The 24,936-nt window shown below is 40.5% G+C and overlaps 1 protein-coding gene across 1 annotated transcript in view; it reads left to right on the top strand.

Moving 5' to 3' along the window:
* Window positions 1-24,936, top strand: part of JARID2 (jumonji and AT-rich interaction domain containing 2) — a 315,117-nt gene that overhangs the window by 233,172 nt on the left and 57,009 nt on the right. Inside the window, exons 5-6 of the mRNA XM_038389592.2 lie at window positions 9,314-9,490; window positions 21,062-21,291. Of these exons, the coding sequence (XP_038245520.1) occupies window positions 9,314-9,490; window positions 21,062-21,291 (407 nt within the window). The remainder of the gene's footprint in view (window positions 1-9,313; window positions 9,491-21,061; window positions 21,292-24,936) is intronic.

Below are 24,936 nucleotides of genomic sequence, written 5' to 3' on the forward strand. Positions count from 1 at the left end.
AATGTGAAAATGTTAGGAAATATAACAATTATTCACAACCCCCATTCCATGTCCGTCCTTCCACATGCCATATGTGCTGCTACTAATGGAGCTAGGGCTAGTGCAAACTCCCTCCTGGCTGCCAACCTGCAGCTGGAGATAGCTCTTCTGCTGAACAGCAAAAGTAACCTCTGACCACAAAGAGGAATAGCTTAGTAATGTAAGAAGCATGGTCTGGTGGAATAAGTACGAGAATGAGTTCTAATTCTAAACTAATCCTAGTTCTGAGACTAGTTCCCTCTATTGCTTTGATATGGTCAAGTCATTTATTCATTCTGCCTTAGCTTCCCTATTTTTAAAATGGGAGGCAATGTACCTGCATGGGTTCTGTGATGAATAGCTAGTTAATGTTCATATAAGTGCTGAATGCTGGAGTGGGGAGGAAGAACTATGGAAAGACCAGGGGGACTTGTAGAAGAGAATGTGGGAAGTAAAGGAATACAAGAACGGAGAGCAAAGAAAAAGACAAGGTATGAAGGGAAGAGCAAGGGGAAGATCTAATAGCCAGTAGGGTGAGTTGTTTTATCTCCACCACTGAAGAGTGGGAATGCTAGTTTATACAAGGAGCTGATAGCATTTAACCATGTGTTATAAAAGGGAAACAATAGGAGGAAATTTTATGCTATATTTCAAAGAGAAGGAGGAGAACAATAAATAGAAAAGAGAATGGTAGATTATACTAGCAAGGGTCTTGCATAAGTGTGGCATGGGTTAGAACATTTCAATGTATGTTCCTCTCTTATTATATTTCCTTGGTTGACATTGTATAACCTGAGTTTTGAGAACATTCATACTACTAAGATGACCAACAAAGGATTTTATTGAAAATTGAGCCTGTGCCCACCCTATTTCCTTTATTATATAGTAAAGGCATACAGATTAGACAACATATGGTTAAAATGCTGTCAGCTTTCAGTCTCCAGGTGTCCAGTTTTCGACTGGAAAGTTCAGTCAAAAAGGCAACCTAGCAGTGTCTGGTCGGACACTAAAAGTCTGGTTTCCTGCAGTAACCAATCTCTGCCACTGGGGGCGTGTGGAAGAGCAGGAGCTGCTGCTGCAGCCTGGAGGAGCAGTGGAGCACTCAGGAACAGCTCCAGCGGATAGAGGTACCGGCGGCTCCCCTGTTCTGCCCCACTCACCCCCCACCCCCAGAGCGTGGCTCTCCCTTTCCCACCCTGCCCTAGTTACTCACCCCTGGATCCCAGCTCTCTCTCTCTCAAACATCCTGCCCCAGTCACCCCTATACCCCTAGAGCCCTGCTCAGCTGGCAGGGGGAGAGGGGTGGAGACGGCAGCAAGCGATAGTGGTGGGGAGGGCCTCGGAAAGGGCAGAACAGGTTCCAGCACTCAGTGCCCATGAGGACGTTGGCCCCCACTATGTCTGCTCCTTGCATGCACTAGCATTTCTGCTCTTCAGTGGTGGAGCTGAAACAATGGTAGCAATGATGGGAAGTTTTTAGGGGTTGGGGAAAAGCTAGTGTAGACAAGGCTGCATCGTCTTGCAGGGCAGACAAAACCTGAAAAGCTTTTTTTTTTTTTTTTTTTTTTTTTTTTTTTTTTTTTTTTTTTTTAAAAAGCTTCCTTCCTATGTTATAACAAAGCAAAAGAGAACACAAGCTTCATTTTTGTTTCATTGGTAAGTCACCTGTATTGCTGGCTGCTCTGGAGTCACTAGTTAAATAACCTACAGTTCATGAGAAAGTAAAATCTTCTGGCAGCCAAGGATCTAGTAAATTATCAGAATCCGAACATTTCTGTTGAGTTGTCCCTTGGAGGGAAAAATGCTGGCAACTGTGCATGCTTTTGAACCAGGCACAAGCAGCTGCTCTGCACTTCTGCCATGAGAGAGGCTGATGATGGAAAAAAGATTCCTCCTGTATAAAATAGCCAGTTAGTATTTGTGGAAGGGTCAGGGAGAGCGGTCTTGGTGGCACTCCAACTGAAGTCCAAATCCTATTCATAGTGATCTGATCACGGTGGAAGGAGTGTTCTGTTTTTGTGTGCGTGCATGAAAGAGAGAGACAGAGAAATTGCTCAACTCTAGGTCTTGGAGCAAAATTGCTCTAATTGCTTTGAGATCGTCAGATAAGAAATCTTATATAAGTCCCCCTATTTATTTTTTGCCATCCAGTATCCTGCTATCTACCTTGTGTCTGTCTCATCTACCAGAAAGATGAAAATTATTTTTGTTCTGAAAATTCCCATTGATCTCTAGCTTTCCCCTTCCCCTTCCCCCAAAGGATAAACAATTGTCCCATGCTCCACTGCTTTCACAAGCTGCTTTAAAAGGAAAAAAGGAGAAATTGGGCTGTATGTCATAGCTATAACACCAGGCGGTTCATGGTCCAGTGATGATGGAGGGAGCATGATTTGAAGGGCAGTGTGTATATGTGCTCCTTGCCTCACTTGCACACTTTGGATATATGCTTCTCCAAGCTATTCAGGCACCAGAGAACTCTGTCCCACTTGATTATTCCTGCATGTGGAATTAAATAAATGAAATATAGTTGCTCTCCCCATTAGAGATTACATATCTGATTTCTCAATAAGGCTCCATTATGCCACCCTCACAGTATAAAAGGGCCATAAAATGTGGGTATAAATTAAGTTTACTCCCCCTTTAAGGACCAGTTATGCTGCCTGCCAGAGCAGCATAAAGGGGCCTTATTATAAATGAGAATTTGGCCCTGTATATTTAGCACAGAGGTGCAGGCATGTCAGCCCTATTCAGAAGGCAAGATTTTCCACCTGTATGCCGCCCCAAAATGGGGTCTTATGTCAAAGGCAGGAAAAAACCAAACCTTCCCAAAAGGCCAGTAGTGTAGCATTTGGCATGCCACGTATTTATTGGGTCAGGCTTAAGGCTCACATACCTTGACCTGCCTCATTCTTAAATCACTGTGACGGCTTAAATTGTTTTAGTGTTTTTCAAAAGCACAGCTGGGTTATGTTTAATTATTCAAAGAAATAAGAGAAGGGGGCTTAGGGGGAGTCTGTGTAAATAATTGAGGAAGAAGAATCCAATTTTACAAAAACCGCAACCCAAATTAGAAGGCTGTTGGATTGAAATGATTTCTGTTGTGGTTGTAACATATCACAATCTGATTTCTGTCCAGATGAAAACATTTGGTTTGCACTTCAGTAAACATTGCAGAAACACTGCCAGCTAATTTTGAAGAGTAACAAAATACTGCTTTTGGCAAAACAGAGACTCTTTCCATACTCCTGAGTCCGTAGCTCTGACCCAAATTCATGGTTTTTTTTCCAGCTTTGTTAATGCTCTTATATAATCTGAGACAAAAATGCCTGTAATTTCACAGGGAACAGTATCTTTTATTTTGAGGGGAGGGGAATTGAACATTTGACAAATCAAAAATGTTAATACTCACATTTGTCTTTTAAACTTGCCAAAAAGAGAGTATCATTTGTTCTATTGCATCAGCCGCTTTCTTCTGAGCTTGCAGCGTAGGTGTGTGCAAGTAGTGTAGGTAGCTGCCAGAGTTCAAAACCCCCTACTTACATATGCAAATTGAATTATATGCAAGTCTAAGGGTATGTCTTCACTAGCAACATTAAAGCACTGGCGTACGCTTTAACATGGCTGTGTAGTCGTGGCACCAGCGCTGGGTCTCCCAGTACTGTAAAAAGCCCACCCCCATGAGGCGAGTAGCTACCGGCGCAGGGAGCACAGCTCCCAGCAGTGGTGCACTGTTTACACTGCCACTTTACAGTGCTGAAACTTGCAGCGGTTGGGGGGAGAGGGGGGAGTTCACACCCCTGAGCGAGAAAGTTGCAGCGCTGTAAAGTGGCAGTGTAGACAAGGCCTAAGTTTTGCACATGAAAAAATGTGGACTTTTTTTGAACATTGTGCTCTGCGGATTATTAAAGGAAATCCATCAATTTAAAAATCCCACTTCCATCTGACTTTTTTTATTCCTGTTATACAAATAACACTTATGACTCTAATTGAAAGAGATTAAACAACAATTAGTTTCTTTACTTGTGTATTAGGCAACACTTTGTGTATAGTTAGTTTCATTGTTTCCCCTATATAGTCAGTTTCCTTTTTGTAGATCTTTCACAGAACATCGGAGACGAGGAAAACGCTTACAAGAAAGAGAGAAATGTAGTTGTGAAACCACAGATGTTGGCAGATTACCTGAAAATACATTTAGTGCATTTTTAATAAAAGAACCGGAAGAGATGAGTTCAAAATTAGCTGTTACCACTCAAGAAAGAGATCTTGGAGTCACTGTGAAAACTTCACCTAAATGCACAATAGTGGTCAAAAAGGTTGTCAAAATGCTAGGAACTATTGGGGAAGGGATAGAAAATAAGACTGCAAATATCATAATGCCATTATATAAATCCACGGTGTGCCCACACTTGGAATACTGTGTCCAGTTCTGTTCATCCCATGGAAAAGGTTCGGACCTGGAAAAGGTTCAGAGAAGGACAACAAAGATGATCAAGGGTACGGACCAACTTCCATCTAAGGAAAGACTGAAAAGTTAAGGGCTGATCATCTTAGAAAAGAAATGACTGCGTAAGAATATGATAGAGGTCTATAAAATCATGAATGGTGTAAAAAGTGAATAGAGAAATGTTATTTTTTCCTCACCAAACAAAAACTAGGGGTCACCCAATGAAGGTAATAGGCAGTAGGTTTAATACAAAGAAGAGAGAGTATTTTTTCACACAATGCACAATTAACGTGAGGAGCTCGTTGCCATGGGGTGTTGTGATGGCCAAAAGTATAAATGGGCTAAAAAAAGAACTAGATAAATTAATAGAGGATACGTTCATCAGTGTCTCTTAGGCCAAAATGGTCAAGGATTCAGCCCCATGCTTGGAGCAACCCTAAATCTCTGATTGTCAGAAGCTGAGAAGGGAAGATGGGTGGATCACTCCAATTGCTTCTTGTGGATGAGACGTTTTGAAAGAAACATTTTAGTCATTTAAGTTTCTGTCATGCATATTGTTCCAGTGGAAACCTGAAAGCAGCAAACCTATGGCTCATCTTCACGAGGAAAAAAGGTGTGTTCTGAACTCAAATTAGTTAACGCAAGGTGAAATCCTAGTGAAGGCAAGGCAATTGTTGTTTTTCCCAGTAATTAGCAGATTGAATTAAAGACAGCTCTCCCACAAAGGAAGATTATGTCTGCAGGACTCCATATCTGGCCAGGCAGAGAGATTGTGCAGCAGAGTTTAGTACTGGGAAATATTTTGGTTTAAGAGTGGTTTATCTCTTTAAACTGATTCTTGATATACTCAACTGAAGTAAACCTGATTTAAATCGGAATAAGAGGGGTCACATAGCCTTTTGTATCTGTTTAACTAAACTGATTTTAAATCACACCTTTAAGTCAAACCAGGACAACCTTAGGTGTAGAAAAGTCCATGTTTTCTCGGCTATACAGAACCTGAATGTTTAATGTAAACTGGAAGCAGGAAAAAAACCCAACCCTTCCTAAATTTAAAAATAAAAATCCTTCTCCAGCCTTCTCTATACATTAAAAAAAAACCCCAACAACCTAAAAAGTGCATAATTTCTTTTATTTGCAGGTCACCTTAATAAAACTCTGGTGAAAGGTGGGGGAGAACACTAGGTTTTCTGTGATGCATTATCCTTCAGACTTGCTAGATTAGTGAAGTGAGAATTAGTGCAATTCTACTGTATTACTGGACACTGTTAGTCTAATTTCCCTGGACTTGAAATATACTCCCCAACCAGTCCCAGCTGTCAGAGGAATGTGGTTTAACCCTTGTTGTTCACAGTTTGCAACAGAAAATAATTTTAAAAGTATTCCAACTAGAGATGACATGTTTATGGAATGAATGGGGCCAAGAAAGATGGCTATAGCTGTGCTCTCAACTGGGTTAACCCTTCCCTCCCTTTTAGAGCAAATTCATACTCTACTGTAATGGGTTTTGAGCTGAAGTGGGGTTATTATTGCTGTTGTTATCAACACTGCTAGGTGCTGTCCTTGCATATAGTTAGACTTAATTTCTTCTCTGAAGAACAGTTTGCCTGTTCTGTAGTCAGAGGGGGAAAATGCACAGTAAATGTGGGACTGATACGTAACATATGGCTCCAGATCCAAAATTGCTAAAAGCTTGAGGTGATATGGGTATTCATATTCAGCCACCTCTGTGGGGTTTTTTTTAAATATGCATTATTTATTTATATTTGTTGGTATCAGTTAATTTTTTTAAAAAATTTAAAAGCTGTCTTTGCTAATTGACTTTAAGTATTCTCCTTCAGAAATTTTACAGGCTTCATAGCTTGGTGTGTTTTGAGCATTAAATTGAATCAATGAAGGCAGCAGCTATCAAATTTTTGAAAACTGGCATCTTAAAATGTACAGTAACTTTGTTTTCCCACCAGGTTTTGTGTAGCATTAACATAGTGATAGCATCAAGCTAGTGGTCCTTGAAACTGATTCATAGAGTGAGTTGCCACAACATGCAGAGCCAATAATTTTTGGATCCACATTGCAGACTGGTGTGGAGGGAAGAGAAAGGGAAATGTCTTTTTCATTCAGAACTATCCTAGGGTTATTGCTTTCTTGAGACAGTTACTGCAGAAGAGTTGGGCCAGGACAAAAGGAACTGTTTGTTTCCCTCCCAGCACCTCTTATCTTCTTCAGATGATCGCTTATGGTGTGACAGAAAGTTCCTGTCTTGCAGAAAAATGCCCTATTTTTTATTAGCTGCTTCAATTTTCATGCCTTCAAACACATCTGGAATCCTGTTTTTGCTGATCCTCATTCTGTAGAAATGTGATGGTTAGCGTGTGCAATAGACCAGTTGTGTGTGTGTAACATATTATAAACTCTTCGCAGAGAAAAGTACCATCCTATGCTGGATGTTGCTGGTCCTACCTACCCCATGCTGATGGCCCAGTAAGTGGTAGCAGGGGACAGCACTGGCTGCCACCAGGCAGGGCTTTGGCTCTTGCTTCTAATGGCAGCCTGAGATGTAAGGAAGAGATGGCATCACCTGTGCTGTCTCCAGTCTAGCAGATATCTATGAGCAAATCACCAAGCCCACCAGAATAGATGGGGAGCCGCATGTGTATAGTGATGAAGTGGAGAGGAGATGTTTGGATGGGAGGTGAGGAGACGGCTGTTTAGGGGGAGTGAAGTGAGCAGCTGAACCCCCATAACTGTATGGTCCTATGTAGCAGCCTTTGACCTCAGGCTCTTCCCCTGGCTACAGGTCTTCATCCACTGGCAAGAGGATACCCTAGCTATGCCTCACCCTCTCACCCCTTTTTTCTCGTGTTAGGGATAAGGTGCTGGGGAGGGAGAGAGGTAGCTGCTTGGTGCCCTTCCACAGCAGATCCAAGGGTTGCTAAAGAAGTTGAGGACAGAGACTGCTACGTGTGGTCAAAGCCCGGGTGTCTTCACTGCGGTCAGTCCTGGCATCTTGACAGCCACGCTCACCTGCTCCACCTTTCCCCCACATGAGCAGCTACTCCCTGCCCCTCAGCCTCTCGTCTGTTTTGGGGAGAGGGGTGATTCTTCTTTGGCTTCTGCCAGAAATGTTTGTGGCGGATACAGGTGGCTGGCCCCCTACAGCTCCTCTTAGGGCTACTGGTAGCAGGTGTTTCTTGTTGCTGTTCCAACCCTGATGATGACATAGTTAGGTGAGGCCCATCAGGGGAAATAGTTTCTTCCTAGAAAACAAGTTGCCTTCATGATCGCAGAGCAGCCAAACCTCAAAATATATTTTTACTTTTGAGAGACAAAGGTTTTAGTGCTAATCACTGTGATCCTCAACATGAGGTTGATGTTTCCAGCCACTCTTTCCAAGGTGTGTCAGATAATTTGTATAGGTTCATCATCCCCTTCCAATATAATTTGTGTAGTGAGAAACACTTTCCTGATACCCAGTTGAACCAGGAATCATTAAACCAAGGTTTAACTTGAATGAACTGTAGGTCTTAATAACAATGCATCATTTAGATTAGTGTAGAAACTGTATGTGGCATCTTACAGCAAGTCACAACAAACGAACAACAAGGCACCAAAAATTATTAAACAGCATAATAGCGGCTCCAAAGAGTTTACAGTCAAAAGGGCTTGCAAAGGGGCTCTCAGACCAAATGGTGAACTACTTTTTGCAGCTCTGCAGAACTTCCCACTCTTATTTAGCAATAGGACAATAGTGCATTAATCAGCTTCTTTTCCATGGAGGTTTTTTTTTTTTTTTTTTTTTTTTTTTTTTTTGGAACACCAATAAACCTTTGTGTGCATAACTGCATAGAATAATCCTTGGGCATCTGTCCCTGCTGGGGACTCTCATCTCAAGGTCACACCTCTAACATGTGAGATGGGAGGTTGTTCTTTAGGTGTCAATAGTATTTGTGTATTATAAACTAGCTACTAGAGGGAGACAATCCTGTATCCTTGAGTAGTGCAGGAAAACCCATGCACTCACATTACACACACAAAGGACATGCTGTGCCAGGGTATTCATTTAAAATCCAATCTTGGCTTGTTATTCACTGCACTTTTTATTTCTCATATGTCTCTAACTGAATGACACATTTAAATATATTTTTCCTTTTGTGTGGAAGTCAAATGAGACGGCACATCTTATGACATAAGAGATCTGGGAGGGAGCGTAGCCAGAGAACTGGGCAATGGGCAGAGGACATCTTTATTCTATTCCACCCTCTACCACTGACTTGCTGGGTGAACTTAGGCAAGTTACTTGGACCTCTTAGTGCCTTGTTTCTTTTCTATCTGTAGAATGGAGACAATAACCCATCTGTGCAAAGTGCTTTGAGAGCTACAGCTGGAAAGCACTATACATACTAAGTAGTATTACTTTAAAGTGTTTCTGGAATATAGGTTAGTTTATCGGTACTGTCTTTGGCCCCAATTCAGCAAAGCATTTAAGCACATGCCTAAGACCACCACTGTTCAGCAAAGCGCTTAGAGACATGCTCAGCTTTAGGCATGTGCTTAAGTGTTTTGTTGAATAAATAGGACTGTTAATCTGGGCTTTTAGGAAGATTTATTTATTTATCTATCTATTTATTTATTTATTTTTATTTTTTTGGTGGTTTAACTTAGTATAGAGTCTGGAAGTGTGGCTTTTGTATACATCCCTTTTGTAATAGCATTACCAAAACTGAAGGCATGCATTAGTCTGACCACCTCTCTTTCTGCTATGTTTAACACTAAATTAGGTTGTGAATAATGCTGATAGCTCAGAGGAATAATGGAATGACATTTAATGAGCCTTTTCTTCATAATGATCAGGTTCTCCAGCCCTGCCCAGCAACATGGTTTATTTTGGAAGCTCTCAGGACGAGGAGGAGGATGAAGAAGAGGACGAGGAGACAGAGGATACAAAGGCAGCCACAAACAATGCTTCATCTTCATGTCAGTCAACCCCCAGGAAAGGAAAAACACATAAGCACGTTCCAAATGGGCATGGTAAGTCCTAAATCATTCTGTCTGTCTTCCTACAGCGTCCAGTTGAGAAGAGAGGGTGGGGGTGCAGGGGACGCTGCCTTGTAAAGAATTCTAAGAACTGAATTATATTCTCAGCCCTGCAGTGACTTCACATCTGGGAGAAAACTGATACTGTCCATACCATGAAAATGGTTCGCATCTTCCCTTTTATCCAGCTTCTGTCTAGAGGCTGCAATTCTGTCTGTCTGTGGGAGAAATACAAATGAGCAGCCAGGGAGCTGGTTAGAGCTACATGGTGAAAACAGTTTTGCTAATCCCTGATGCTGCTGTTTGGCATTTCCTAGGTGCCTTTACTTAGATATTTAATCTGGAATAATTTAATGTTGTTGAAATTAAATATAAAAACCAAAACAATCAATAAATGCTACCAAAATATATCCAAGAGAGAACATTTTAATTTTGGATGTGAAATGTTGCTAGCACATTTGTAGCTGAGTTTCTAAGCTGCAGTGTTAGCCTTGTCAGAAACATAGGACTTCACTTCTACACACTTTATTTTTTTTGCATATCATTAGAGTTGCATTAGTCGCAACCTAATTTCTTCATATGGTTGTCAGTCATATCCGGATAAACTAATCAGCGTGTGTCACCACAACATGTACTCAACACTTACTAACCTCAGGACTAAGCCTACTAGCCAGGGTGAAAAGAACCTGAGGTGTCATGTCTCACTACTACCAAAGCCCACATGGTCCAATTGACATCAGCATCACACTATATTAAATCAGAGCTGTTCACCACAATAAACAAAATTCTGTATTCCCCTTTCCCTTCCACAATATCTCTTTGCTACGAAGAGTTGTTCTGCAATGTCTGCCGGATCCTTTCCCCTCCTCTCTGCAGAAGGGCACAGACTCCTTCCAGTTGGAAGTAGAAATTGATGCAATCTGATTTATAAGGAATTTACAAAATTCTGCTTCTCCAAAAGCAGGAGGAACCAAGAACAAAAAGAGTAATTTTGTAGCTTGCCACACAAGCCTCTTTAGCTAGCATCAGACCCAAAAAACTTTTCTAGCTGTTTTCCAGGGTCACACGATGCTTACAGGCTGATTCTTGATTTTCTTGCTTTTTGCCCGTCTGTCTGTCTCTCTCTCTCTCTTCTGTGTGTTCTCAGTTTCTGCGTTTTCTGCCTTCCCTCATGCATACATCCACCCACCTGGTCACAAAACCAGTGGAAACTCTCCTTCCGCCCCGCCCTGCACTAGTTTCTGGGTATACTCTATTAGGCCTTTTTTTAGGTGTGACACTTTGTTTCTTACCCTTCACTTAAGATGGTTATAAATTTATTTCTCTGTTTTGGGGCCAGTTGCACAGAAATAGAAGGAAAGAGGATACCTGGCAATACTACAATTCACAAGTTTTTAGCAACAATTTTAGTGTTGTAAAAGGCCTGAATCTGAACACCTTTCATTGTAGGATCCAAACTTTATATCTTGCATCAAAGTCCAGAATTAACAAGTACAGAATTGTGCATAGCGCAAATGAGACTCTCAGCTCTGTAAGATGCAGGACTTTAAATGCATGCTGCATATGTTGTGCCAAAAGGGTTCCTGTATATTAGCACATTTTCTTTGAGAATGCCCTGAAGTGCAGCCACTTTGAAATTAGCTCGAAACCAGGCATATCTGAACCCTCAGTTGGGGGTAAAATGTTTTAATTATTTTCACCCTTAATAATGACTTAATACTCTTCATCACTAATCAGAGTCAATATAAGTGAGGCTTATGCATTAATAGTTATGCTGAAGACCTTTATATAGTACATGAGGGATTATGTAAAATGTTTTGTCAAAGGTGATGAAACATAACCTTTCCCCAGAAGGTACTTTGTATATTAAAAGCTACCTTGTTTGAGAGTACCTTAAGTTTTCAGTGTCTGTCATATTTGTTGCTGGTCTGTGTATTTCTGTTTCAAATGAGACCACAGGCAAAAGCAGACGGGAATGGCTGCCCCAATTGAGGTTAATCTGGCGCGAGAGTCAATTTTTAATGGATTTAAGTCTTTTGTTTCTCCAGTACAATGTGTAGACAAACACTGTAGGTCTCAAAAATGTTAAACGTTTGCTATGACGTAAAGCAGAAAAGGTTCAAAGCTTGATTAGTGTCATTAGATAGTGTCAGATAATTGCTTCCTAATAAATACAGGAGGCATGTTAAATTTCCATGATGACATGATCATTTACCCCTATGATTGTACTGGCCTGTAGCAGTTATGTGATGTGTTGCTGGAGTACTAGGTTCTTACAAACTATTTTGTACGTGTTTTTGTAACCTGTGGAGTCTTTTGTTCAGTGGTGTTGCCTAAGTAGAAAATACACACACATTAGAAACTTTTATACATGTGAATTAGCTTCTCTCCTCCTACCCTGCTGCAGTATTACATGTATTGTTATATTCCCACTTCCTTGGTATTCCAGCACACTCTGAATATCTATGATATAGAGTAGGAGAATGCATAGGGAGACGAGTGTTTCCCTCTCCCCCCGCAAAAAAAAACAACCAACCAAACAAACAAAAAAACAAAAACAAAACAAAACAGAAAAACCCTTCATGCTAGAGTGGAGAGTAAAATATGCAGTAGTGTGATAGGCATTGTCCCTGATGCAATATCAAAGTGCAGGCAGCAATAATTTTGTGGTTAAACTGTTTTCTTAGAGATTGGTGCAGTTGCCACAAGGGAAAATGGTGGAGCTGTGCTTTTAAATATTGGTACCACTTCATTGCCACATTGCAGCTGGTTAGGGGAGAGTCTAGCAGATGTTAAAATGAGTTTTCAGCAGCCCCTGTTAAAGACTTGGATGATGATAGTGGAGTCTTCTTCAGGCTTTTTGTCTTGGTTAGACGTTAATATTTGGTTAAAGGGAGTTGATATCTTCTGTTCTTCGTACAGTTTCAGGTGTATCTTGTGGAGTAATTTGTCACCATACACCATACACACCATACACCATACACCAGATTTAGTTTGTCTACTAAAGAACTGTTAGTATTGTTTATGGGAACTTCAAATACTTTTGCTTTTTAAATTATTTTCGAATGTGGAGCAAGCAAGATGAGCCAGACAAGAGAGCAGATTGGTCAAAATGAGCATAGCAGCATTTCCTCTAAAGGAGCAAATTTGTAGTTGCTTGTGAACAGTAACATAGAATAAAAGTGATAATTCTTGTAAATAGCATGTTCATGGACTACAGTACAAACAAGCGTTACATGTAGTTTGTGAAATTTCTACCAAATTGAACAACAAAAATACCCATGCCTTTTCCCCCTCCATTGTGTGGATCTTTTTGGGGGGAAGATGTTTTGAGTAAGCCCTAAAGCTAAATGTGGCATTGAGCTCCCAGTCAGAGTGATTTTAATTGCTTTAGGATTCATACAAAGGTTAAAATGGTGAAAGCTAGAAACTAATCAATTGAATCATTTGGTTTCCACTCTGCCGCTGACTTCAAAGACTATCTTACCAGCTAAGAGACTATATGAATCTTTAGTGAGAATAAAAAAATCACTCTTGCTGTTATAGTATTTTAAAATGGTTAAAATAGATGTAAAGAATGTGCATCAATGGTCTCTCTATTCTTTTAAAATCATGTGGTTGCCTTTTAACTTCAAGCTTCCTGATACATATTATAGAATTTTGTGGTGAATTTGAGCATTAATTTATGGAAAACAGAAGAGTTTCTGTGTTGCAGTGGTTAGAACAGAAGTTTTGGAGACTGGATTTTAATCTCAGCTGAACCATTCACTCATTTTGACCTTGAGCACATACCTCCATAATTGCCAATGCCTAGATGTGCAGTGTGTTTAAAATGTCTGCAAACTTCCCAAAATGGGAGAATCACAACAATTATCTTGTACCAGACTAAAAAGCTTAAAGTGATGATTGGCTAATTTCTTCAAATGTGAAGATTTCAGGATTTTGTATTTCTGACATCAACTAAAAAAACTGTCAAAAACAGAGAACTGTGAATATGGAGCTACCTTACCTGAGAAGGTCACTTTTGCTCTCAATATGCGTTAGTCGTCCAAACTCGCCTTTTCTCCATAAAAACTGTTTCCTTGGCCAGTACAAACTGGGCCTAACAGTATCCGAAATAGTTATAAGCCATGTTCTGAAATGTGTCCAGAACATGGTTTGTAAAACTTTTACTATAGGGCTTTTGCCTTTGTTAGGCAGAGGAGAAAAAACCTATTCTTGGAAGGGCCACATTTAAAAACTTTTCTGGCAAATACATTTGTACTCTTAACATAGATTGGGCCTTCAGATAAAGCAAGGAGACAGTACTGCAAATATTATGTTGGATTTTAGTGCATCTTGCTTCTTTAAAAAAAAGGAAAGAAAAACACTTCAGTTCTCAATTTGCAATGGGTAATTTAGCAAAACGATTCTCAGTACATATATAGACTTGTAGTAACAAATTCCCTGTAAGAGATCAGGGGGTGCTTATTACTCTTCATTTCAATGTATCACTCAGTGTATTGTTCATGTGAGCTATGCCATAAGTAGCATCACTTATGAATGTCAGTGTTTTTGAATGTTTGCATGGGAATGAATCCTGAATGTGTGGTTGAATGCAAATTATGCTACTCAGTTTTGTTTTGCATTGAATTTGATATTTCGAGGTATATGCATGAGATACAACTTCTATCACATCCAACTGGATTTGTCTTGGCAAGAAAAAAAATATAGAAGCATATCTGTTGTCCCCATCTACAGTATAGAACAAGAATATTTTAGAGGCACGGTGCTAGCCTAGAAAGTGAGTTGCCAATTATTTGTGAGATTTGCAGCCTTTTGTTGAAATATCATAGAACCAGTAATTGTTGCAATAAACATATTTTTGCACATGTAATTTTTCTGCAAAAATATTTACAACATGAAAATTACCAAAAAGAAAAGGAGTACTTGTGGCACCTTAGAGACTAACAAATTTATTAGAGCATAAGCTTTCATGAGCTACAGCTCACGATAGCTTATGCTCTAATAAATTTGTTAGTCTCTAAGGTGCCACAAGTACTCCTTTTCTTTTTGCGAATACAGACTAACACGGCTGCTACTCTGAAACATGAAAATTACCAGTTCTGCAGTAATTTGCATATCTAAATATGCAAATTAGACAACCCATTTTGGGACTCTTGAGGCTTTTCAGTAGCTGAGATACATGACCTGAAGAAAAGAGTCGGGGAGCCTGAAACTGAAAAAGAATGAAGATGAAATCTGAGTGAAAGACTGTTACCTCACATGGGATAGTGTTATGTGGACTAACTGCTCGGTGAGAGACTATTTTGACATCTATTGGTCATGATAGATAGGTGAGTTGAATAGTGAGAGAGGTGCTAGAATAGGACAAAACTCTGCATTTTAGCTTTGAAGGTTTGAAAAACAAAAATATTTTACATCGATAACATTCCTCCCTCTCCCCTACCCCATACTTGTTTACACATAGTTTTAAACTACATAATTGGCTGTAAGAAATTTCCAGCATAATCCACTACAGCTGCCTTTTAACCTGTAGAATGCAGCAAGAAATCTTACAATGGAGTTGTGCACCTACAATTTAGATAAAGTTGAACTAGGATTGAGGTACTTGTACAACAATGCCATCCTATTTTATTCAGTTTAGTACCCGATGATGTAATACCTCCTCAAACCAAGATAGAAGAATTTGTGGGGTCAGAAAGTGAGTTTGTGAGAAATGCTCAGTACAACTTTGAACATATATGGCACCTAAAGAAAACTGGTGAAAAAAATTTAAAATATTCAAATTTGGCTGAATATCCCACATCTCTAGTTCATGCAGGAGGGAAAAACCTTTTACAATTGTTTGGGTCCTGTAAGGCTGTTTGGGAGCCAAATGAATGTTTTCAGACACACTGACTTCAAAATAAATTGTTGCAAGAGAAAGAGATATCTTTGTATAATAATGCAGAGTTAATATGAGGCAGTCAATTGATATTTATTAGCATTATGTTTGGGGAGAGATGTATGTAATGACATGAGATGTGCATCTGAATATCTAGCTCATGTCCAGGAAATTGCTGAGGTTCCCTTTTCCTCTCCAAAATAAAACTTCTTCTTTTTACCCCTCTTCCCCTCCTGATTTTATATATATAATTATTATTTATTAAATACAATTTTATTAATGTGTAGATTCATTTTATTAATGCAGCACAGGCTTTGCTATAGCTTGCCTTACTGTCAAAGTACCAGTGCATAGGAAAATCTGCCACACATGGGTTTCCCACCAATCATCCCAATACATTCATACAGTATCTCAAGTGTAAAAATAGGGTAGGATAAGCCCAAGGAGTGTTTGTGAGGGAAAGCTCTATATGCAGAGCCAGCTGCAGCATGAACCTAACTAGTTAGTGTTTTAAATATTTATAAGACTGAGTTTAGCTATCATCATATACAGTACAAAGTAGTTCTTGGACTAGTGATTGGATATGGCTTAGCAAACTTGGGTATGTGTTAGTTTTTAAGGACTTTTCTTACAAAAAGTGTTGCAAAAAGAGCAGTAAATTTTTAAAATTCAATAAGTGGCAATTTTTTTCTCGAATGTAATTTATCTCTAGTACTGAGAAGAACTGGGGCCTTGTCTGATATGGGGTTTTGAGCCACCATTGTCCACCATTGTAGTGGTACCAGTGAAACCCCAAGTGTGTACACAGTTTACACCAGTGCAGGGCAATTTGTAGTGGGGCAGGTTATTCTGGTTTCAAACACAACAGCCAAAAGTCATCATATCTGAACTTTTCTGTGACTACCTATGCTCAGAATACCAACACGAGAACTAAACCAGGGGAAGCTGTGCTGGTACAAATCATGCTGCACCTGTGAAAATCATGTCTACCCTAAGGGTCTCCACTGCAGCAGCTATACCAATGGCTTAAAAACCCCAGTGTAAACAAGGCTTAAGTTAAGAATTCTGTTTCCTTCACACATTTGGTCATCACCATTGACTTAGATCAGGGAGTTGCATTCCATATGTTTCTCAAACTGCTTTAGGGAAACAGTATTCTGAGCATAGGTGTTCACAGATACATCAGATTAAATGATTCTGAACCATCTTGTTTGAAATTATATGCATTAATAATTTGTCTATAGAGGTTTTTAATATTGCATGGGGGTAGTTCTCTCTCTTACTTGCCTTTTAACTAAAGACTCTTTTAGGAGTACAGACCTGCTTGCTTATAGTAGCATAATAAAGACTCCAAAAGGTTTTTCCTTTAATTGTGTTTTTAGAAAATAACTTCAAGACTGAAACCTTTTTCTTCCGTGCTTTCAGTCGGGAGTACACTTAGTAAGAAAACTGCTATAAGAAAAGCAGAAATTTGGCTAGCATGAAGATGAGAGTATTTCTGGAAAGACAGACACTGTTACTGTAATGAATAAATATGTATATTCAGTTTTGTTTAGATAAGCTATAAAGGTGAGACCTTCCAACTTTCTCAAAACAGACAGCCAGCTACCAGGAATTAGTAGCTGGTTTGTTTTAAGTCAGAATTAGTCTCAGTAGTATTTCAGTTTTATTTTTCTTAGGAAAGTGCATGTTGCTTTCTTCTAGTCAAAGCCACTTTGGCAATATGATTTTTCCCTTTCTTAATTATTTTTCTCATCTGGTGATACTTTTATAATTTCATAGAAATGACCTTTTGTCAGCACTCCAGGCCTGAGTCTAATTTCATTTGTGCTGATTTAAAGTGGTGTAACTGTATTAACTTGAATGGATTTACTTCTCACTTTCACTTAGGTGAGATCAGAATGAGGATTTTTATGTTTATTGTAAATGCTTGATTTTCTGTAGCGTTAAAGCCTAATTTAACTTTGAGAAGTTTGTATAAAAATATGTATATTTACTTGTACTCATTATTAAAGTAGTGTTTTATATATGGGCACAATACCAGTTCTAAGTGTTGTTCAAAGATATGAATAGTGATCTTTAAAGAGGCTGATACCAATTATTGTTTTAATTAGGGAAGGTATGATGAACTGCGTTGCATCCAGTTTTCTCTTTTTTCTATTATGTTTTCAGGGTTTAAGCTTTTCCTCTGGGAATATATATATATATTTTCCTCTCTCCTACTTCTCGCTCTCCTGCTTTCAAGAATCTTACAAATTAAGACTAAAGATAATTTACTCAGAAGGGTAAAACTGGCAGGGTTCCCATGACACTTAAAATTAATGATCTTTTGAGTACAATATATACTTTCTCTTGTTCACGCTTTATATGTATATGTATATATAATATATAAAAGCACACAATTTGACTTTTTGGCTATGTTTTTTGTTTAGTAATTTGCAGATATAAAATGGCAACAGAATACAGAAAATTTATCCTTTGACTTATGGTTCTGTCTGTGCAGAACCATTTATACAGTAAACCCAGTTTGTTCCCACTGAGTAAAAATGCACTTACATCCAGCGAGGAAATACATTTTTAACAAAGTTAAACATTCATCATTTGTATGTAGTTCATCTTATTAAAATCCCCAGTATTTTTGCAAAATTCTTTTCAGTTTATTATATGTTTTTCCAGTGCCTTCCATCTGATCTTGGAGCTCTTTACAAGTAAGAATAAATTTATCCTTCTAACGCCTCCTAAGAGATAAGGATGTATTTTCACCCCTGTTTAACAAATGGGGACATTGAGGCACAGAGTCTGGGGGACTCCCAAAGTCACACAGGAAGTTCGTGGCAGAGCTGGGAATAGAAACCAGGGATGAAATCTTGGCTCCGTCGAAGTCAGTGACAAAACTTGCTGTGACTTCAGTGGCAGCAGGATTTCATCTCAGATTTTGTGCGTCTCAGTCTGATGCTGCTAATCCTGAGATCATCCTTTCAATATTTTTTGGCATAACAGTAGCTTCCACTTGATCTGTGCCTCAGGAAATGGGAGGTGCAGGGGATGTAAGGATGAAATTACCTAGCTGACTTCAAACTTTTACATTCATCTTCTGAAATGTTACCACCACAACCCAATTGGTAAATAATCCAAATAACCACTTCATTCGTGACATATTGAACATGTGCTGGGGGCAGGGGGAGAGCGGTAAGTATTGAGGTAATCTAGATCTAGAAGCACATCATTCTGTCTACTAAGGGTGTGTTTTTGTTGTTTGTTTAAAGTAATAGAGAACATGAGTAGGTAGATCTGAAATCCCCGTCCTGGATCTAATGGAAAGCATGGCAAGCATGCGTCATGTTTACTGAGGAGAAAATGCTGTAGTGCAGCTTTCATTTGAAGAGAAGCATTTCTTTAATTCACATAGGCAACTGTTTCAAACAGATAACACTAGTAGCTAGGGGTGTGTGCCCAGAATCTCTTATAAAATATGTTCAAAATAGTAACTTTGTGTTAAAGAAATTAATTTTCTTATCTCATTAGTACCTTTTCTTTTTTAATCAATGAATCTTTTTTTTATTTGCAGCACATGTTTGCTCTAAGAAAACACCTTAAAGGGAAATTGTTGAGTCAGTTTGTCTTAACAGACTTTTTTGTTTGGTTACTAGAATATTCTCCAAAGGAACACTTCCATAATTTTTAAAAATTCCAGTAAAAACACCATTCTCCTGTAGTGTTTGTAATCCCAACAGTGTAACTCCAGAAAACTAATTAGAAACTGACTATAAATAGGGTGACCATATTTCTCTGATGAATAGCGGATACTTGGTAAAATTACTCGTATACAAGCGAGTTCAACGGCAATCAATCAGAACTATGCAGTACAGATGTTCAAATTAACATCAAGTTGACTGAGCCCCTGTTAAAAAAGAAATATTGCACAGTTGGATTATTTTTATTTACCTTATCTTTAAGGCTATAGGGGTCACACAGGGACTGGTGACACCCCCACACCCGCCACCCACACACACACCCCACACATGGTGGGAGAGGTGACACACACCCATACTCCTCTGTCAAAGGGGGGGGGTGTCCGACTGACCCTCCGCTCTCTGCCTGGTGCTCTCTGACCTCCATGCCTGGCTGGGCCCCCAGGATGGACCTGCTTCTCCTGGTACCTGGTGTCGCATTTTCCCGAAGCAGCATATGTGGGGGCACACAGAGTCATATGCCCCCCTCCCCAGATTTCTGCCAGGGCTCACACCAGAATGTGGCCAGCAGCAACCTTTCGGCACTGTGCGGTAGGGAAGGGACGGGAGCTGCTTCCAGCTGCGGGATGGGGAATGACCTGGCCTGTGTCTTTGCAGAGCTCATTCCTTTCCCTTCTTGCCCCCCCCCCCCCCTTCATCCCCAGCAGCTTGTCCCTTCCTGCCCACACAGTGTTGAAAGGCAGCTAATACCTCCAGGCTGCTGCTGGCCACTGACATAACCCAGCCGCAGTGCAGGCAGGAAGGGGTTAAACCCTAAGAATTAGGGTTGCCAACCCTCCAGGATTGCCCTGAAGTCTCCAGGAATTAAAGATTAATCTTTAATTAAAGATCATGTCATGTGATGAAACCTCCAGGAATACATCCAACCAAAATTGGCAATCCCACTAAGAATGCATTGTTCAGCAGGGCCCAGGGAGCCTGACTGCAGGGGCTTCAGTAAACCCAGCCAGAGAAGTGGTGCAGCAGTGAGGGTGTCTAGGGGATTGATCAGTCCCAGGCTCCATGGGGGCAGGACACAAGGCGGGGGTGTGTGTGAAGAGGGTGCTAAGCCCCTGTTCCAGGAGCTGCTGTGGAGCCTGCAGGTTCAGTGCGTGAACAGGCTGGAAATCACTATCACTCCAGAGCTTAGCTGAGGGGCAGAGAGGCTTCCCTGTGCCAGCGCTTTGTGGGGCTTTGGCACATGCAGGGCTTGGCTCCTCCTAGCTAGAGCCCCAGGCTGGAGGGTCTTGGCCTTTTCCAAGTGCTGGCCGTGAATGGGATAGGGGGTGGGGCCTTGGTGGCTGAGAGCCAGCATACAGTGGGGGCTGCACTGATGGACCAGCAGGGGGAGTGGCCGGCTCCACGCACTGCATGTTTACCCTGCCACCAGCCTTGCATATCCATCCCATTGGTCAGTCACTGGACTTACTGCTGGTGGGCAGGGTTCCAGCCAGCAGCAGGACCCACCAGTACTGATGTGGGGGAGGGGCAGAAAATGCAGGACAATTTGCCCATTTTTAAGAAAAAGTCAGGACACCTGCAGGAGGGCTTAAATATGGGACTGTCCCTTTAAAAAACAACTAACTATAAACAAATGTGAAATTTGCTGGTCTGTGTTTGTTCAGACAATGAAAACAGGAACATACCTGGTGACTGTTAAATGTTAAATTCTGTCTGTTTTTGATAATTTAAGGTCCTGGCTATTTTCAGGAAATCTGTTTTTATAGGTACACAAAATATAACCTGGCAGTCCCTCTAGTTTTCTATTTATGTCTTTATTTTGATTTGTACATAATGAGGCACCTACTAAACATCTAATGCTGACAACAGCTTAAGTTTTTTTTTTTAAATCTTTTTAAATGAAGAAGCTGGTTTCAAATATATTTTCTTTTTTTCCCCTCACACCCAACCCCCATCTCTCCGCTACTTTCCCTTCTCACTTTCCAGTCTTCAGTGGGTCCAGCAAATCAACGAAGGAAAAAGAAACTACCCATAAACACAAAAGTAAAGAGACCACACCGGGGAAGGAGAGGAACAGTGAACACAGGGCGGAGAGCAGAAAAGACCAGGCTGCTGCTAATCACCATCCTACTACAAATACTGGCTCCTCAACAAAAGGGTTCACTGCTAACAACCACCACGCTCTTCATAGATCGGCTCAGGACTTAAGGAAACAGGTAATGTGTTGTACTCTCATGTGGGCACATGCCATGCATGTGCTCATAAAGTGCTAACCCTAGTACGCCCCCCCCCCCCACTGAGGTAACTTTGGAATCTTTAACATGCGTTATGAAGAAAAACAGGGAGTTGACTTTGAGTGCGAGAGAAGTGAGAGAGAGGAAAAAAAAAATTACATAAATGGACAGACTCCCATTGCAATACAATACGTTATTACCACAGCTTCACATTACACGAAGGTATACATAGAGTATTCACATTTGTTTTTTATGAAAACTGTCCGGCACCCTTGTTGGTCTGTCTGCTGATATTGCTAAGGTTGGCTGAACACAGAGAATGACCTTTTTTTCTACAGGTGATCCTTTCAGGTTATGTTTGAGAGTCATTGGCATTGTAGGGAAGCTCGTATTATCACTGTTTTGTTGTATTTTACTTGGCCAGTAGAAACTCAGGAGTCTGAGAGACTATTTGGAGCTCTTGGAAAATTATCTTCCCCTTACCTGCATCCTAATATGATATTCCAAACTGTCCCCGCTCTCAGTGGCAGTACCACCAAGGTCTTCATACGGCAGCAAGTTTGTTCACTTTCACTCTGCTGGAAAAGTTTTAAAGGACCGATGATCTGGTGGTTGTGGCTTGCCACTGACTGGCATTCAAAGAGGAAGTGTCTCCATCCGTTTTTGGCAGTTGGGGCAGGAACTCCTAAAACAGCAATTTTCAAGTAATGTTTCTTAAATTATTTAAATCCCGGCTCAGTGTCCTTTTAAATCCTTCCACTGGTTGCCGTATGTAAATTAATCCAGTCTAAGGCTTGTTGAAGGTGGTACATGGGATGAGAGTAGTGCAGCAGAGGGAATTTGCTGCTCTTATGGCTTAGTTTCTCTTTTCTTAATGGTTGGTTCTGCAACATGACATTTCAGAGATGGTTTGTTTGTTGGAGCATACAGGCTTTCCCTCTGGATAGGCTGGCCTCCCGTAGAGCTACAATCTGGATTTTACATGGCCCTCTGGGCCTTGGATGCCCATCCAAGCACCTCCTAGATGGCACCTCCTAGGTTGGGCCATTAGATATTGAAATCAGCAGAAGGCAAAACACTGTATCCAGTGCCGAGAAAATACCTGCTTAGTGCAATGCTATGGTGATGTTCCAATCCCTCTTAAATTGCCTCCACTGGCACTCTTTTTTTGCCTCATGAATCAAATTCAGGTTCCTCATTATTGCTTTTAAGGCTCTCCACAATGTATATCCCTCCTACCTTTGCTCCTGTTCCTCCCCATCACACTTTTTGCTCATTCTTGACTGAATGCCCCCTTCTGTCCTTTGCCTTCTTCCATGTGGCTCTCTATAACCTCTCTGTACTCCTCTCCACCTAAGTCCCTTTTCAAAGCTCACTGCTTCGAGACGTAAGCTATAGTGTTTATATGTATTAAAACGAAACGTGCCTTTGTAACCCTTAAGATGCTTGAACTAGGCTGCAAGCCAACTATATGATCATTTTGTGTTCACCCTTGTCTTCCAGCTCTGACACTCGCATTGCCTTCCCCCCGCACACATACACCACCCCTGTGCTGTCATATCTTGTTATTTTTACATTAATTTAGCTTATAATTTCTTTGGGGCAGGCTTAGTCTTTATCTTTTTGCATAGCACTATGCATATCTAATGCTATACACAAGTAATAAAAGAAAGGGATGATCTGTAAATGTGCTGCATAAGATACATATTTCAATTTTGAATATGCTTTTAAGCTTTGATCTTACTTGCTATGAATGAACACTTGAATACTTACACTTATTATCAAAATTGGATAATAGCAGTACGAACTAGATACATAGTGACACATTATTTAATCTTTGTACAATACAAACATCTAGTTAATATTTTGTGGTTATAGTAAACCTTTTGTAATATATGAATAGCATTTGTTTTTGAATCACAATAATCATAGCTAAAAATCAGATTTGTATAGTACAGAATTTGAGCACTATAAAATTCTGACCAGGAAATTCTTTTTCTGTCTTTCTCTTATAGGGATTTTGGCATATGTAACCTTTAAATACTTTAAAGTTGCAGTATAAAACTAAATTAACAATAGTGTCAGCTATTCCTAAAGTACACTGTTGTTACTGGGGAAAGTAAGTCTGATTCTGAGATTGCCAAACAGCAGATTATGTGCACAGATACATTTGTATTTCACTTTTTATTATCTATCCTATGCTATTTAGGGGATATAAGTGAAATAACTTCCTCCAGAATTCCAATTTAAATTTAAATTGGGCAGTTGTGTGCATTCACGATATTAGAGTCTTTGTCATGCTACAATAAGAAAAAAGAAAAGGAGTACTTGTGGCACCTTAAAGACTAACAAATTTATTAGAGCATAAGCTTTCGTGAGCTACAGCTCACTTCATCGGATGCATTTGGTGGAAAAAACAGAGGAGAGATTTATATACACACACACAGAGAACATGAAACAATGGGTTTATCATACACACTGTAAGGAGAGTGATCACTTAAGATAAGCCATCACCAACAGCGGGGGGGAGGAAGGAGGAAAACCTTTCAGAGACCTTCCTGCCAACACTACAAAAAGAAGGATTCTAGGTGGACTCCTCCTGAAGGTCGAAACAGCAGCCTGGATTTCTACATAGACTGCTTCCGCCGACGTGCACGAGCTGAAATTGTGGAAAAGCAGCATCGCTTACCCCATAACCTCAGCCATGCAGAACACAGTGCCATCCACAGCCTCAGAAACAACTCTGACATCATAATCAAAAAGGCTGACAAAGGAGGTGCTGTCGTCATCATGAATAGGTCAGAGTATGAACAAGAGGCTACTAGGCAGCTCTCCAACACCACTTTCTACAAGCCATTACCCTCTGATCCCACTGAGAGTTACCAAAAGAAACTACAACATTTGCTCAAGAAACTCCCTGAAAAAGCACAAGAACAAATCCGCACAGACACACCCCTGGAGCCAGGAGCTGGGGTATTCTATCTGCTACCCAAGATCCATAAACCTGGAAATCCTGGACGCCCCATCATCTCAGGCATTGGCACCCTGACAGCAGGATTGTCTGGCTATGTAGACTCCCTCCTCAGGCCCTTCGTTACCAGCACTCCCAGCTATCTTCGAGACACCACCGATTTCCTGAGGAAACTACAGTCCATTGGTGATCTTCCTAAAAACACCATCCTAGCCACTATGGATGTAGAAGCCCTCTACACCAACATTCCACACAAAGATGGACTACAAGCCGTCAGGAACAGTATCCCCGATACTGTCACGGCTTACCTGGTGGCAGAACTTTGTGACTTTGTCCTGACCCATAACTATTTCACATTTGGTGACAATGTATACCTTCAAATCAGCGGCACTGCGATGGGTACCCGCATGGCCCCACAGTATGCCAACATTTTTATGGCTGACTTAGAACAACGCTTCCTCAGCTCTCGTTCCCTAATGCCCCTACTCTACTTGCGCTACATTGATGACATCTTCATCATCTGGACCCATGGAAAAGAAGCTCTTGAGGAATTCCACCATGATTTCAACAATTTCCATCCCACCATCAACCTCAGCCTGGACCAGTCCACACAAGAGATCCACTTCCTGGACACTACGGTGCTAATAAGCGATGGT

This window comes from Dermochelys coriacea, chromosome 2, assembly GCF_009764565.3.
Source record: "Dermochelys coriacea isolate rDerCor1 chromosome 2, rDerCor1.pri.v4, whole genome shotgun sequence".
Lineage (NCBI taxonomy): Eukaryota > Metazoa > Chordata > Testudines > Dermochelyidae > Dermochelys > Dermochelys coriacea.